Genomic DNA, 17,972 nt, shown 5'->3' with positions numbered 1-17,972 from the left:
ATCCACTGGAAATAGAATAATTACAATATGTATAGTGCCTTTTAAAGGTTGGATTGTGGCAGAGATAGGATGTTGCTATTAAATAAGGAAATGTATGCAAGGAATTAAACAACTTGTCCAAGGCCTCAGCAAACTAGGAAACACAACCTCCACATTCTAGTCCTCTATTTAAACCACTCCACCATGCTGCCTCTGGTGTATATAAAGTATTTTACCATGTATACTAGTAATTCAGGTAATGTAATATGAACATGCCTTCAGATCAATGGTGAAATATTTGAATGCAAGTCTACAACTAAACTGTTGCATTTTTCTCTACATCTCATAGTTATAGTAATGATACAGTTTTGTAAGTCTCAGGTGTTAAATACAGCAAGACAGTTTGTCTGTCTCAGAAGAGTTCAGGTGTGAAGGTTACAGCATCATCAGCATAAAAACCCAGTTACAAATCACAAAACACTTTGAGAAACTTTTTTTAATAAAACATACAAAAATTCAGCATTTCCCTAGAAAACTATTTCAAGAGTCTCCATTATACAGTAGCTGAATGCTGGTTTGGTTTTAAGTTTGGAAAGTACCAGTTCAACACATTGTTCTCCAAAAGGAGAATGCAATTTGATATACCAGAAGATATACTGCATAGTGTAAGTAATAGACAAACACTGCATCAGTCTCTTAATTGACTATTTGTATATCCAGGCAACCTGACCAAGAACCTGTTCCCACTGACTTCACGGGGGGGTCAGAATAAGGCCATCAGGACTTGAAACTGAACTGACACTGGTTGAATACCAACAGGTATAAAAGAGTACTGCTTAATTAATACTGTTCATTCAAGAAGCAGCAACTGCCTAAAGTTATATTTTTACAAGCCATTCTCTATTTTTAAAATTTTTCATGCAAAAAACCCCAATTTATTTCTGCTTTCAAGGTGGTGGAATATGCAGATTTCAAGAAGAGAATGATCAGGTCAACAATCAAGAAATTAGCAATTGCATATAAAATTGCCCCATCACTAAAGCCTTGGATTCTCTCATCTTGTAGTCAACTTCTAAATAGTCTTTGGGCTGTTAAATAAGTTATTAATGCTAATAAGTCTGGTACCTACAGTAAATGATTTTAAAAATCACATGGTCTGCTTCCTTAGATATGTTGACTGCATATATTAAAGCAGATTTAGGGACTATGCCTTCAACGTTCCTCATCTTTGGTATAGTTTCTCATGTTTAATTTAAGATCCTGAGCAAGCAAAAGCCCTTTCTCCATCCATTAAATATATTAAAGTAAAATATTTTAGCAAGGGGAAAGGAAGCTTTTTTGAAGTTTTTAACTGGACATTAAGGGATCAGATTTTGAAAACCAAGCCTCCTCTTTGCATTGAGGTCAATGAACTAGCCAATTTCCTTATGTGTACATGGAATTAGGTATTCTTCTAAAACATCAGTTGTGCTTACAGAAGTGGAAGCATAGGAAAAGGCAGGCTGAAAGACAGCCCCAAGCTGTTAGGTGTCAATGCACTTTTTAAAATCACGAAGAAGGGGTTCCAAAAGCAAATACTGATAGAAGCAGAAAAACAAACATGAATCAGTGAGAGGTTAAAAGTGGAGTTGCTTCCCCTTCCAACATGAAATAAAACCTAATGTTTAGGTTACTAAAGTTTACAAAACATTAACATTTTAATAAATTTAATTTCAATTAAAGCGTTTCAGAACAGAGAGTTGCAAACAGACTGTTTAAATCCAAACACTACAACTTATACAAGTGCATGAGAAACAAATTGAGTATTTTCATTAGCCAGACTAAATGAAATGAATAAAATAAACAGGGAAACAGTTTTTAAGTGCAGGAGTTTACACTAGTTTGACAGTTACATCAGTTCTTAGTTTCAAGTTCTGATTTTTGACCTTAGAGTATCCCTTTAAGCAGGTGGAATTTGAAGTCAGTTTTAAAGTTTTACAAAACAAGGTGGACATGCTAGCAATTTTGAGTGCCCAAATGAGACAGCTTCAAGGGTTCTGATTTTGAGTAAGTGAAGGCTCATCCCTTTCTGAAAATCAGGCCCCGCAGCCAAAATCACGAGTTAGTTTTGAAAACCTTGTACATTATAGCTGGTTCTCTCTAACTACTGAAAACAAATTAAATGTGTAACACATCTTTCACTCAGGTGTTAAGTGGCATTTTGTCTACAAACACACTTCAAAATGTTCTGTCAACATCTTAATCCGTGTGCATAAGAAAATAGAGGAGTGGTTAAATGAGACAGGCAGGCACACAAAATCTGCTAGAGATTGCACATCATGGATTGCTTAATGAAATTAGTCCTTGTTCCCCTGTAGATAGCATGCACCATTGCTCTTTTACTAAGTAAAGATTAGCAAAGAGCTGGTAAGTGACAAATGTTGCTTCCTCTCCTGAATGTATAGAACATCACCCACTCCAGAGCACACAGTGGGTTTTTCTAAATTCAGTTTCATTGTCTCATTACAAAGCAGCAGCCTCTACAGTTACATTTTTCCATGGATGTGTAATAAGCATGGAAACAACTGCATCTTGATCCCCTACCAGACTCTTTGGTGCAGGAAATCAAGATTCTGAACCATGACATGCCTTAAACATTTTGTAATAGCTTGAAACATGATAAATGCACTAGGCTTCAAAGGGTTAAAAACGACAGGGTCCAAGTACAACAATAAAAAGGAATTCTTCCATCTTCACTGGTGCTTCTTTGGTGGAACCCGGGATTTTGCAATCACAATAGGAACAGCAGACAGCAACCCAATCAGCAGAGCCCAGAGGGGGCGGTAGAAGAGCCACCCCACAGAAATGGTCAGCAGGGATAGTGAGGTGGCTATACAAAAGGCAAAAGCTTTCAGTCCAATATTAACCAGATCTCGAACAACAGGAAACCAATCCACTGTGGTTGGAAAGAAAAATTAAACAGAAAATGAAACATCTGAAATGTGAACACCTGTAAGATTTTATACTGCTACAAACTGTGCTTAGGGTCCCCATCCAGCTATCAGTGAAATCACTGGAAAGGCTCCCATCCACTTCAACGAGCACTGGATAAGGTCTTTTTACGGTCCTTTAAGTCAAAGGATCTCAAATCACTTTACAAACATTAACAAGCAAAGCCTCAACATCTCTGGGAGGCAGCTAAGTGTCATGCCCCTTCTCTTCAGATAGGGAAAGTCAGGCAAAGAAGTTAAATGCCTTTTCCAAGATATAACAGTGATTCTATGGCAGAGCTGGGAATAGAATCCAAAGCCTCCTAATGGCCAAGCCTGTTCCATAGTTACAATGCCATTCTTCTGCTTATGAATAAAATACATAGGATAGATGAGTGTGAAAGAGTCACAAGAGGCAAGACTAAGTATAGCTGTTCACATTTGACTGTGAACTGGAAATTGCATTAACTTCCCTGAAGAGTCAAGTCTTGTCAATTTTTTGTTTTTGTCAAAACATGGGAGAGATGCTATTTCAGAGCAAGAGGTAGCTCTGGAATTCACTTTATGTAAGTTTAATGTAAAAACAGCTCTTTTGCTAAGTTTCTTGTTGTAGCATTTGCCTTAATCTAAAATACAAGTAATTCAAGGACTATCTTTTTGTTCTGTGTCTGTACACTGCCTAGCACAGTGATGACCTAGGCCTCAAGGCACTACTGCAAATGCAAATAATTATAATAATTCAGGTTTAAGGTACATGGCAGTTGTGTATGGAAACAATAGCAGGTCTGACAGTGCTGCATGGGGAGTCTTTAAAGAACCTGCCCAGCTTGTGCTGTCAGTCTCTGACTTTGGTAAGCACTGGGCTAGTATCCACTGGGGACTAGGCTATGAGATGAGACTATGAATTGGGACCTAATCCACATTTCAAATTAGATGGGTTCAAGTTTAGTTGGTTTAAATGGGATTGATCCTGCTTTAAGCAAGGGGTTGGACTGGATGACCTCCTGAGGTCTCTTCCAACCCTAATCTTTTATAATTCTATAAGTCTCAAAGACCTGATCGAGATTTCATACACCCACAAAGCAAATGTTTGGATCTGGGTTCTAATCTTTATCAGATTTAGAGGCCAACAACAAAGTTCAGATCCAGATTCAAATTCTGCAACCCCATTTTTGTGTTTTGGTCATTTTGTCACTTAGATCTAGGGTTTTGATGCAGGCCCCATCTCTAAACCAAGCTCTGTTTCTAGTAACAGACCTACCCAAAGTGTAAAGGATTCTGGTCATAAGGTTGATGCCTACAAACATCGCCAGCCAGCCAGCTGCACGGAGGCCCCAGGTCTTCATGGTGTTACTCTCATGCTCTTTTTGAAACACCTCCTGAAATCCAAACACTGTTATGCATTGCCCATTTCTGGCCTCCTTGAAGCCCCCAATGCTGCTGCTTCCAGAACATTATGAATGAATACATCACAGCTGATCATTCTTTTAAATTTTAATATGCTTCCCAAGAGATACAGGGCTATTTGCAATATTATTTTGGCCACCAAAAGTCTGGCTTTTTATCCTCCCTCAAGAACAGCCCAACATGTTACAGCAATGCCCAAAAGGCAGGGCCAAGTGGATCTTTGTCCTAACTTGGTCCACAAACATCCTCAGTCACATGTTGTGACTAAAGGTGAGGGCACACCTAAAAAGTGCACAATTGTTGTTACTGATGAACTCAAATAAGGAGCAACCATTTCCCTATCCAGGAAGAATCAGGGACTCTAGATTGATTAAATGGTTGTTTACACCTCTGTAAAGATTACTGCCTTCTCTCTCTCTCCTTATCCAAATACATGCACTAAAATCAGCAACCTCCATTGGGACCAGGGAAAACTGTAGAAGATTTGAACAAAACAACAAAAATGAATTAACATGAAGAAGAGATACATGTGTATTTTACTGACTAGATATTTGGGCGTGATTCAAACAAGGCACTGCCTAGAAAACCGTTTTAGTAAAGAAGATTTTGAGAACCATGTGAACTACATTAATGAATTAAGTTCAGAGACGCTCTGGGACTAGTTATAAAGATATATCAGTAAGACACCTCCTGGAAAAAGCTACTTGTATCCTGTTTGGGCCAATTTCTAGATTCAATTACTCTTCGAGGTTTATTAAATTGGTGCTGTCTCAGTTTCTGCTGAAGTAAAAATATTAAGGTTCACAGGTTGCAACAAAAATTGATACTATTTCTTATCTCTTTCCAGTATAGCCTGACACAAGAGCACGCTCAACTGCTTTTGGGAAACTCAAATACTTGGCATGAAGGATCTTTGCAGCGGGGCACAAAACAATCACTAATGGAAGCCAAGTTGCCAATGGAGTAAGTGAATCACTAAACTGTTGAAACATGCAGGATTTAACAGAACCCGATGAGTTGTTGGAAGGTTCCCACCCAGCTCTACTAGCAATAATTGCATTCAAACTTCTAGGTCCCTAAAAAGGGATAGATTTTCGGGGGGGAGGGAGCAAGGTGGGTGAGATAATATCTTCGGTCCAATAAAAGATACTACTATACCGACACTCTCTCTCATTTACAGCAGAAGTAAGCAGTAGCAGAAGGAAGTTATTTTGTGTAATAACTTTAGCCACAAATCACACTTCAGTGATAGAATGAGCAGGAATAAAACAGCCCAACTGGGTATTACTGATGGGAAGAATGTGTGCAGGGTTTGCATTCTTCTGAAGCAGAGCCAAGGTTAGGCATACGCAAAGACTGGGGTGGGGGATATGAATAAGGTGGACACAGGCTCACAACTGTGTCTTGCCCTCCAGCAGTAAGATTAGAGGCAGGAGAGGCAACACTCAGACCAGAGTTCCCCTGTCCAGCAGCAGACTGATAACTTACTACCCGATCTCTCCCCTGCAAATGAAATGTGAAAGGAGAGGAAACTCACTGTCCCATTCCCTGTTTCTTGCTACCTCCCCTAATTTTAATGCTAGCTGTCTCCAATAATTTGCCCATGCTGTGGGATAACTCACCTCAGCAGAGAGATCACCAGGATAAAGAATCTGCAGGATGTCTCCAGACTTGGTTTGGTATGAAACCAACTGGTCCCCTTGCTGACGAGCAATCAGTGTCACCTTACAAAAGGCAGAGGAACCAATCAAAGAGCTTTCTTTACTTGTTACAGCACTGGGGCCGTAAGGGGCAAATTACTGGAGAACCTGAAGCTTTACCACATCTGCTGGGCCCAAGTGGGACTTGTCTCCGCTGAGACCCGCATAGAAGAATGAAACACGAAGGTCTCCCACCTGGAAATGGGGAAATTGTCATAAATTAAAGATTCACTTCAACAAAGATTCCCAGCGAAGCCACTCTGCATGGGAATGTCTTCCCCTGCGAGGATGCTGTGCCATAAGGCTTTGTACCACCATATGAGAGAGCCATGCATGATTCCTGGGTTGTGATTTCTCCAGGTTGGGCTGGCAGAAGGCGAGGACTGCAAAGACAGCACAGCTCAAGTCCCAAAGGAGAGCAACCCTTCTGTCACTTGCATAAAGTAACCTGCAGTCACCTGGCTCACTCCTTACTGTCTTCAGTTCACTTGCACTGAACAAACTTAACTCAGACAGACCAGTTAGACACTGATGAAACCTACCTACATTAGATCAGCAGTAGCCCTACTCCAGTTTCTTTTCTTTAAAAGCATCTTCTTAGCCTGTCAGTCTAACATGCAGGAAGAAGACAGTCAAGAAGAGAAACAGGAGGGTAAGGGCAGGATCATTGCTAGACAGAAATGAATCACTCTTCCATTAGCCCTGAAGTTACAGCTAAGCCTATGAGGTGCTCAGTACTCTGACTTCCATTGATTTCAATGGAAGATGAGAGTGGCATGCAGCTTGCAGGATCAAGCCCTACTTTTTCTTTGATGAACAGGTTTTAATTGCTGCCTTGATGGTCTTTGCAAAACTGCTCCATCTTACTTCTGGTTGCCTGGAATTCTCGCTGTGATAAAAGTAATCTCCAACTCGGGTAATGTCAGCATGTGGATCCTCCAGTTTTGACAGGCTCATCTGCTTAAAACTGTCAATTTTCTCAATAAGACCTGAGGAAAATAAAGAACCAAACCTAGGTCTCAGGTGGTGTGTTGACTTCAGGATCCATTTTGTTAGCCCTAGGCAGCCATTTAAAAGTCTGACATCCCAAAACATAATGAACCAAAAGCCATCCCAAGTGCAACACCAGTGAGCTTAATGGTGTTACACCAGTGATGAATTCGACCCAGTGTGTATTTGTTATAATAAGTAAAAAAAACATTCCTTACCTTTTGAAAGAAAGAATCTGCCCACTTGGACATCAGGAGCAATTGCAGTGAAAGATTCCACAGCCATGGCACTTTAGTGGGTACAGAAATAATCTCTGTATAAATTCTAGTATTATGGGCACACTCTTGACCAACAATACAGAATACATAGGAGCATAGAAGACTATCTGTGCTGATCTACAGATAGACAAAACCCTTTGAGCGTGAGAGAGTCCCAGTGAGTTAAACAACTTCCATGTTGTAAAGATAAATACATTGGAAGACTGTACAGTGCTCAGATACTACAGTAATAGAACCATTAAGAGTTACTAACGTCAGAAGGGGCCCATGATGATCATCTGGTCTGATTCCTGCATAACACAGATCAGAGAATTATACCAGGTGATTTTCACATCATGTCTATAATTTCTAATTGAGCTACAGCATCTCTTTTAGAAAGCCATCCAACCTTGATTCAAGACTTCACACAATGGAGAATTCATCATATTGCTAAGTAAATCGGTCTAAGGGTTAATTACCTTTATAATTCAAAAAAAAAAAAAATGCATCGTATTTCTTGTCTGAATTTGCCTATCTTTAGCTTCTAGCCACCAGATCTAGCTATGTCTTTGTGTCTGGTAAATTAAAAAGCCCTATATCAGAAATCTTCTTCCCAAGTTGGTACTTAAAAACCATGATGAAGTCATGTAAGTAGCTAAAGTAAAGCCTCAGTAGTTCCAGAATCACATACACATATGCTTAACTTTACTACCATAAGTAGTTCCACTCATCACTCATGGTAGTAAAGCAAATCACATGCATAAGTGTTTGCAAGATCAATGCCCAAGATACGTAGAGAGAGAGCAAGCACCCTACAAAAGAATAAATTTAAAGCCATATTCTTTCCCTACAAAATGTTCCTTAGAATTTGAGAGAGAGAGAGTCTTATACCTGTAATAGCTAATTAGGGCGGGGACCCCTACCCATGGGACCCTAACCCTAGCTACAAGTCCTCTACCCAAAAGAACCCTAATCCTAGCTCCAAATCCCCTACCCATACGAACCCTAAGGCAGGGACCCCGACCCATAGGAACATTAACCCTATAGAGGGGACCCATACCAATAGGAACCCTAACCCTAGCTCCAAATCCCATACCCATGGGAACTCTACCCTAGCTCCAAGTCCCCTACGAATATGACCCCTGACCCTAGGGCGGCGACCCCTACCCATCGGAACCCTGATCCTAGTTATTCACAAATATATATTATTCCTTGCACAACAAAGCTTCAGATTTCAGTGCATTTGTTTAATTCCTAACCTCCAAAAGATGTAGAAGTTTTGCAAAACCCCAAATGCCACTTTTTCCCTGTTTCTCCTTACGGATATTCTTATTCACATGTGACAAATCTTTGCTACATCACATAATTCACTAGTGGAAGATGCTTGGATACTACCTCGATGAGGATGGTATAAGATCTCATATAGAATATTAATGAATATTTCTATTACTATATGCTTAGGAGCTCATGAACCAGGACCCCACTGTGGCAAAAGGCGGCCCCCGCTCCAAGTATCTTACAAGAATAACTCAAAAAGTTAATAATTCAATAAATCAAAATGGGGCAGCAGGGAGTAATTAAAAATAAATTATGCTTTGAGTGACTGACACAAACAAACCTCTGATCTAGCATATGCTCTGTCAAAAGATGTGAGCACTTTTGCATCTGGCATGACAATCACATGGGATGTCATTCTACTTTTGTACTTTTAATAGCTCCACGTTTCATGGAGGGATTATGAAAGTCAGAAAGGAATCCTTTCTAGTTTTCATACTTGAAGGCAGCACACTCCAGAGTCATAAGAATACAGTTGGAAGTCACAAAGACACTTGCCTATTAATTATTAGCTATAATATAAATAACAATCTTGGCTCCACTGTTGATTCACTCTGTACCTTTGGGCAAATACCCTTCCCCACCTGTCTGCGCCTCAGTTTTCCCACCTATAAAATAACAGTAATTCTCACCTACCTCACAGAGTACTGTAAGGATTAGTCAATTAGCATGTGTATCAAATTAAAGATATTATATTCCAGAAGTCAGAATTACCTGGGGTTTTTATGGCCAATCTCTCGATCAAAATTTCTGCTGTTCACAACTTCTGATTTCCATTCAGTGTCTAAGGAAAACGGGATAGAAGTTGGGGAGAGAAGAGTTAAAAACACACTAAATCAAGAATGTTCCGCTTAAATGCCACAGAAGGAGGAGACAAGTTTTAAGCAAGGTGCCTTATATTTGCAGTAACACTCTTTACACGAAGGTTTATATTTAACAGGGTGCCATATGTGCCCAAGTCCCTGACATATTTATAAGGAATGGAAGGATTTAGGGAAAGATTACGTGACGAGAAATCCCACCCCCACTAAAGTCAATAGGAGTTTTGACACTGACTTTAGCGGAGCCAGGATTTAACCCTGGTTCTCATCACTGGAAGATTTCTGGCTGGCTGAGAAAGAAATAACTGTTCTGCTGTGGTACAAGCTGGTTCAGTGTGGTGATGCAGCAAACAGAGAGGGGAAGAAGCCCTTGGAGGACACAATATTATGCTACTCTCTTCACTGCAAAGAAACACCAGGCACCTTCCTAAGTACTCTTGCAGCATTATAATCTCTTCCCTCTTCTTCATGCTGCTCATTTGCTAAAAAAGGAGAGCTCCATATGCTTCCATGCAGGAACAAAGACAAAGCAAGAGATATTTTACTAAAGGGGAAAGTGGAGGTGAGCATTCCATACAAGCACGTGACTTACAGACAACTATTGGATGGAAACACCAGTCAATCTATAGTAGTTCCCTTCTAATGTACAGCTGCTCCTTTACCTTGCATCCATCAGTTCTGATTGATATATCTCCACATCAGAGACTTCTGTATTCCACCAGGCTGATGGTATTTTTTATGATCATGCACATGGATTGTTAGATACCCACGTGCTTGCATCAGGGATAAATGAGGCTCAGAGTCTAATCTCCTGAGATGTGATGACTCAGAGTATTTGTTTTCTGCCATTGGGTAGCTCAAAATAAGAGTAAAATAACCCCCTCTATTGTTTCTGCCAGATAAGCATTTGGCAAAAACTATAATGCACATCAAAAGGCAGAGGCACTCAAGATACCAAATGTTTCCACTGGCTGATACCAGTGCCTGAGCATTCTCTCAATACATTACATATATAGGGTGAAGCACACATGCCACTCCTCCCAGTCACTTGCTCTGACTATCCAAGCCTGTAGAAATCCCAAAATGTCTTTGTTATTCATGAACAGAGTCCCAGTTCCACCCCCATCTCAATTACCTCATGGAACAAAGTCTCAGCCATTTGCTAAGTAAGCATGGAATGAATCTTTCCCTGTTCTTCCAAACCCTTTTCCTAGCAGCATACAAAACCCATTTTGATTTTAAAAGGGGAGGAGCACTTTTGTACTGTGCATTGATAAACTTACTATATGAATATCTTGTTTCTTTCTTAATTTCACCATTCTCCTCATATTCTCTGCAGAAGGAGAAAACATACAAAGCATGACGGTCAGCACAGGACCCACCTGACAAATGAAATTTACAGGAAGCCCATGGGAAATCAAGCACAAACCAAACTTATTTTTAGAATGCAGTGAACATTTCCCTAAACAATTTCTGAAGAGGGGGGTAGGTCATGGGGTGTCTTGCAGTGGCAAGCACCTTGCCCTTCCCATATTACTAACTAGAAGGAAGGTGTTTCCTAGATTAGTGGTGGAGAACCAGATATAGGAAAGATTGAGAACCACTGCCCTTAAATACCTTAAACCTAACTGTCATTTGCATCATAGGCACATTATAGATAGTTACTCTTATGGAAGCATGTAGAGTACAGACCTACTGCATGCACAGCTAACACGGGTATAAATAGCAGATAGTGAGACACAGCTTAGAAGAGTAGAGTAGCATTTCCTACATGCCTGAACCCTATAGTATATACCGTACATGGCTTTATACACACCCAGCTAGTGCCTCCCCAGTGTCTATGCTGCTGTGTTCCTGCTGCCAGAGCCTTTCCCTCCTGCAGTGAAAGGCTCTGGCAGTGGGGAAAGGCTCTGGTGTGGGGGGAGCTGAAGCCTTGCACTGCGGCATGTAGCTACGTGTGTTGTACCTGTACCCGCCACAGTGCCATAAGTGTGGATATTCTTTAAATTGTGGACCTCATTTTCTGCATTTTCCTAGATGACCGTTTTCTGTTTGTTATGATAAAGAACATGCCCAAAGCTACAGACATCCGTAACGAGATTTTAATAAGAGAAATTACTTTTGTTGAATGTCATTAAAATAATAAATAAATGTTTTGCTCTTCTATTGCACCTGTCAGCAAAGCAGCTAAAAGACCTTTCCTACATTCACTCTTGAACGCTTCGCAGCCCACTGGGAGGAAGGTACCAGTAAGATTATTACAGGTAACTCCAATTAGCTCAATGGATCAGGAGCATCCAAAACTTTCAAGAAACCGGAATTTACAGAAATTAATTTGGGTTTTTATACAATTTTTGAAATTGGGGAATAGAAAAAGCTTGGATAATTCAAAAGTCAAACACTGTTTCTACTTGTATTGCCATTTTATAGATGGGCAAATTGAGACAGAGGAAATTAATTGATTTGCCCAAGGTCACATACTGAGTCACTGGCTACTGGCAGGGCTGAGAATAGAACCCATGAATCTGGATTCCCAGGCCTCTGTTCTAACCAGTAGATCGCACTAAAGATTACATTTTAAAACATTTTATGCTGAGTTAAGATCATGGATATTGACTAGACATTTCCATAGTGTTTAGGGCCAGAAGGGACCATTATATCATCTAATCTGACATTCTGTATATTACAGGCCCTTAAATTTCACCTCGTTCATTGCATTCCAACCCATGATTTTAAATTATGGGTTTTATTTGTTCTAAGAAAGTTCAGTGTTATTGAGATGAAGGGGAGGAAAGAAAGAATCCATGTTTTACATGTTGAGGTTTCCAGATCCACCCGAGGCAATTTTAAATTTGTTGATCTTTTGGCAAAGAAAGAAAAAAGTTAGCGCGTGCCTCCATTCTGGAGTTTGAGAGATCAGCAGTAGGGAGGGCTCAGCAGAGAGATACCAGAAAGTGTTCTATACTTTGCAGCTAGACTGAATTGCATTTTAAAAACTTAAGACAACAGGGGCAAAAGCTTAGAGATTATGGGCTTGATCCAGCAAATTGATCAATGCACATGGAGTTCTAGACCCACATAGAGCCTACAGAGACTCATGGAAATCAGTAGGGTTCTGCAGAGGCACACATCACTTCAGTCTGTAAGACTCTTAGTGCCACTTTTAAAAAAATAATTGATTTATATACTTTTTAGAAAACTATATTCAATCATTTCTAAAAATTGGTAAAAGTCATGGATCTATGAATTCTATGGACATTGCCTACAACAAATTAATGTTCCAGGAGCCTATGGATTATATCAGAAAATAGAAGGAAAAAGCCACAGCTGTAGCTTAGATTTCAAGAGGTCTGATATACTACTATATAAGGTTATGGGGGTGGGAATAACATTTCATATACTGGTGCAGATTACAGGATCAAAGTCTCAGAGAATCCCAACAATGGGGTCCACCTGCACAGACTTCATTACAGGATTTGAGCCATAATCACTAAACAAACAAAATCTGACTGACACCTGCAGGGAAAACAAAACTACGTAAGTGAAAACTCAAGGGCTTTAGGGCCATCACGTTACAAAATAAAAATAAAAAAGTTACATGAAAAAGTTAATTAGACAGCAACCTTTTCCTTAAATTGTGATTGGATTCTGGTAAGCAGTCAAAATAACGAGCCATTAACTTACTTGGAGTCTTCATATTCTACCCACTGATACATTTCCACCTGACGTTTCAATTTGACAGCCTGGATGTAGAGCCCATAGCTGGGATCGAACAAGGGCTATTAGGATATAAATAAAATACAAGTCAGTCTAAAAATCTGTACTTCAGCTAAATCCAAACTGCATCTTTTCATTATTGATTCCACAAGAGCAGATACTTGTTAATTTAGCTTGGAGAAATCTCACTTCATTGTGATGAAAAAGCAAAGGGTATGTCTTATAAAGGTTTTCCTTTAAAAACATTCTGAGATAAAAAAGAAAAGAAAAAGTCCCCCTTGACATACAGCAAGACAGAATATAACAATGCATCATGAACAGTTATTCCTCTGCACTCCTATGATGTAGCTCCTTTCATCTGAGAATCTTGAAGAATTTCACACATTAATTAAGCTTCCCAAAACCATGTGAGATAAGAAAATATCTCCTTTTGCAGATGAGAGGCCACATTTATCACTGTCACAAGTGTGCGAAATTCCATGAAGCCACTGACATACTTCAGTGATGGATAGGAGGTAAAAACCTTAAAAGACAGGGTGGAGTACAACTGAAGAATTTGAGAGAGCATGTCATTGGCACAGCAAGGAAATGGAACCAGGAATCCTGGCTCACACTCCTGCGCTCTAAACATTAAACCATGCATGAACCCATTTGAAGAGATCTTCTTATTCTTTTCTGCTGGCTACTATTGCACCACATTCTCTCTTGCAAAAAGAGCTGATGGAACAACATCACTATTTCCGGAATAACCAGAAGATGTATAGCCTCCGCACTGTAAAATCCTCAGGACTTTGTGTCTTCATGAATGCACAGCTGGCTCCCAAACACACAGCACAGGAATGGGGAGGAACTGAAAAGTATCAACATTTTCAGATAGGAGGTTTACAGCCAATAGTAATGTTGCATATCAAGCATGCATGGTTATTTGGCAGCAAAGAGTTTTCCTTCCTTTTAGTTCATGCGTTATTTTCAAACCAACTATTGTTCATTTACCTTTGATGTTCTAAGGGCACCCGACAAGTGCACTAGTTTTCCCTCGTTCTGTAGGGACACACTGTCAATATTGTCGAGAGGGACCACAAGAGAAAGTCCCTCATCAAGAGAGGTGGCTGTCTTCAAGGCTCGTCCCTGTAGTCAATTAAAAGAGAAAAAGAACATGTGCAGGTATAGTCAGACAGTGCCACTTTCTGTTCGTTTGGTAGGAGGTGGGGCCACAGCTTCCAGGAAGTGCTAAGTAGGTTCAGCCTCCATACACGTAACCAAGAAACACATCTGCACTTCCCAGCTGTCACAATCTTATGTCTGATACTTAAGAGAGTAGTACCTATTTGTGAAACTAACCCCACTGATGTTTATGGATCAGCATGTGCACAGGGACTACTCCCATGAGTAAGAGTTTGTGGGATAATTAGACTAACAACAGGTGGCATCCTTTTAAAAAAAAAAAAAAAAAAAAAAGTATCTCCACTGAACTGAATTGTTCCTGATTTACACCAGCATGAGAACTCAATCCTTACACATGTAATACTCACACTGACTTTGATGGGTGTTACATGTAGGCACATACAAGTTGCAAGCAAGGACCCTGAAATTATTCCTTCCCATCTTTTACCATACCTGTTGTTTTTGAACAACTGCATCGTGAGTCTGTTCCACTGTCCAATTGTTCTGATTTAATATCTAGCAAATTTTTCTTTCCTTAGCTTCAGATTATTGTTCCTTGTCCTACAATCTACTATACCTGTGAACAGTTTCCTTCTTTCATTTATATAGCGATGGTCAGAACATTTTGATGAAAATCTGAAATGAAATTTCACAAAATTCTGCTCCCATCCCAAAATTTCCAACCAGCTTTAACTACAAATAGCTTCAGGAAAACAGATTATGGCCTCAATCCTGCAAACTCTTACACATGCGCTTAACATTGCTACCACAAGTAGTTCCGTTGATTTCAGTGGGTCTGCTCACGGTAGTAAAGTTGAGAATATGCATGTTTGCAGAACCAGGACCCAAGATCATCCTAGGAATGAATTAAAATAAACAAACAGTTTGACAAAATGTATTAAATAACCTCAAGGATAACTTATCTGCCCAGTTTGGCTAGGTGTATTAAGTTCCTTTCATGTAAGTACAACGAAGCAAGGTGAAAATTTAGCCTTTGCAATATACTAAAAAAATGAGGAAGAGAATAAAACACAGGATGGAGGAAAATGATCACCCCTGCCCGCTGATGGTAAGCCATATTCTGAGACTGGTGAAACAAGTCAGTTAGACAACCACAGGGCCAGCCCGAGCCATTCTTGCGCCCTGGGCAGACATTATAATTGCGCCCTTATTCTTCATTATCATGCCCGCTCAATAGCATCGGGTTCAGGATGTGGCAGCCATTTTGGGGGCCATTTCGGAGAGGGATCGTGGCAGCTGTTTTGCTGCCCTGCCATGCGGCTGATTATACTGGGATCCCTCACCCGGCGCTGAGATGCAGCCACCTCTGGGGTGGATCCTTCTTCTCCAGCTGTGACTCACTGCAGAGGAAGGTAAACACATTTTGGCGCCCCATACACTCAGGCACCTCGGGCTATTGCCCAGTCAGACCATAGCTCGGTCCGGCCCTGGACAACCTACAACTCCTATATTCAATAGTGATTCAGTCTGTGCTCCTGCAGCACATCGGCTCCCTCCTCACATACAGCAGCCTCTCAGCTGTGCAGCAGGGAGCAGAAGTTACATATATAAATGAGGCACGCTAGCACATAGAAGACACATGCAAGTCCATGCAAACTCTTCCAATCACACTTGTCAAGTGCTCCTGACCCACCTTTCTCTCCACTGCCCCGTCAATCCACTCCACTGCCAATGGATCTTAACTTACTCAGTCATATCCTATCAATACTCTCCACACTGTTCTAGATAAAACCTCCATATATGGCTCTGCCATCCCATCTCATATGCTCCTGTAACAGCCCCCACCTCCCACCACTGGAGGGACCAGACTGCAATTCAGACTCTCCACATACATGCCACGTCATTCAAGTGTAAATTAATAACAAAGCCTGGAGGCAATCTGAACAGTTCAACAACATGAGGTTACAAATATTTTAGCAAGAAGAGCTTTGCCTTAAAGAGCACTGGACTTTGGGCATAGAGGTGAACATTGACTTGAAAAGAAATTCAAAGGTCAATAGCAGAATAGTTCCAGAAGGGTAGCCGTGTTAGTCTGTATACAGCAAAAAGGTCAATAGTGTTTCACTTACCTCATTGGTAAAAAGCAGGTAGAAAGAAAGAGAAAATGCCACAAGTCCAATTAGCATCCCTCCACCAGTGTCACTGAGCCGCTCCAGAAACCCTGGCTTGGGCTCACTTGTGATTTTAACATGTTCTTTCTTGCTGCTTGTGTCAGACAACTGCTAAAGAAAAACAAACATGAAGTTACTTCTTAACTAAGGCAGAAATGGCTTTGTCACTCACGAGGTCCCTTGTTTAAAAGGCGCATCTCCTGATTTAGTGCCAACCTGATCTCTGTCCCAGTTAAACATTTGTCTCATTTCATTTGTGTTACTTTTAGTTATTTGTACCAGAAAAAACTATAAACAAACTCAGGTTTATAGGATAAGGTAATTTACACTATAGTAGTCCAGTACATTCTTTAAATCTTTCTGAGACATGTTTACGCTAAGTTTCTCATTTTGTGTCATAACTGGGCCTCAGCAGGTTAAATTATACCACTGGAGTCCCTAACATATAAAAGTGGATCTGCAACTAATACATTATATTCTACCTTACTATGGAATAATGGACAGTATTTTTCAAAAGCAAAGACCTCTCTCCCTCTTACCAAGCATCCTGGGCAATAAACAGAGACAGCTGATTTGATCTGAACAAATATTCTATTGTCTTCAGATTAAAAGTAAGATGACATGGAATAACACCCTGTGTTTATTTTGGTGGCAGGGAATAGTCTTCTAATTGTTTTAGGTAGACAAATTTAAGGTTTACAGATTTAGGTTTAAGGGGGAGGGAAGAAGCAAAGAAAGGGAGTGAGCATCTCATCACTTCTTGTTCCAATCTGAGCACTGGCTAGAACGCAAATGTTATTTCATGCAAACGGTCTCTTAAAACCACACACACACTTCCCGGAGCGCCCTGTAAGTTACCCAGTTCACACACAAAGCGGTAGAGGGGCCGGGGCGGTAAAGGAGGGGGGGGGGAGAGGGGGAAGCTGACAGCTACCGCACCCAACTGTGAACCCCGTCAGCGATGGGAAACACGTCAAGCCAAGGGGCACGGCAGCCCCCTCGCACCCCTGGCTCCAGCACCGAGGCCGGCGGACAGGAGCGAGCCAGCAGCCAGGCAAACCTGGCCGTGAGCTTACAGCGCAGGGGCTGGAACAGGAGTTATTCCCGGACAGACACAGACAGAGATACAGACACAGGGTCCCCGCTGGGCGGGGGAGTCACACACACTCACACTCTCACACACTTACATGCCCAGACATCTTCAGCCTCAGCTGGGCGCTCTTTAAACAAACCCGAGCTCACGCAGCCGGGGGCGCGGCAGACACAGACACCCGCACCGAGCTAACCCCGCCAGGCACCAGCTGCAATACCCCGCTCCCAGAGGCCAGCAGCACCCGCCCGAGACGGATGAACTCCCCGAGCCCCACCCACCCCTATGAGTAGGACCCACGAGCGTCACGCTGTTGCCTAAATCAGCCCGGTCAGGGACCAGCTAAGCCCCACCCGAAGGCATGCTGGGAAATGTAGTTGCAAGCTTTGCCGCCGCAGGGCATGCTGGGAA

The 17,972-nt window shown here is 41.2% G+C and overlaps 1 protein-coding gene across 4 annotated transcripts; it reads right to left on the bottom strand.

Moving 5' to 3' along the window:
* Nucleotides 1–118: 118 nt before the first annotated feature.
* Nucleotides 119–17,806, bottom strand: TMEM43 (transmembrane protein 43). Of its 4 annotated transcripts, none has more exons than XM_067544325.1 (12): nt 17,659–17,806; nt 16,430–16,582; nt 14,169–14,303; nt 13,143–13,237; nt 10,742–10,791; nt 9,352–9,421; nt 7,264–7,334; nt 6,923–7,044; nt 6,164–6,250; nt 5,978–6,079; nt 4,210–4,327; nt 119–2,914 (listed from the first exon to the last, which is right to left on the bottom strand). In XM_067544325.1, the coding sequence occupies exons 1-12, from the start codon at nt 17,668–17,670 to the stop codon at nt 2,712–2,714; spliced, it is 1,218 nt and encodes a 405-aa protein (XP_067400426.1). In that variant the 5' UTR covers nt 17,671–17,806; the 3' UTR covers nt 119–2,711. The 4 variants fall into 4 exon arrangements, with proteins under 4 accessions (XP_067400426.1, XP_067400428.1, XP_067400427.1 ...); XM_067544327.1 differs by having other exon boundaries at nt 6,176–6,250; XM_067544326.1 differs by having other exon boundaries at nt 16,430–16,579.
* Between the last annotated feature and the right edge of the window lie 166 nt (nt 17,807–17,972).

Source organism: Emydura macquarii, unplaced genomic scaffold (assembly GCF_026122565.2).
Source record: "Emydura macquarii macquarii isolate MOO-44397 ecotype Brisbane River unplaced genomic scaffold, CSIRO-AGI_Emac_v2 contig_968, whole genome shotgun sequence".
Taxonomy (NCBI): Eukaryota; Metazoa; Chordata; order Testudines; family Chelidae; genus Emydura; species Emydura macquarii.
This window is presented reverse-complemented; position numbering and strand designations above follow the sequence as displayed.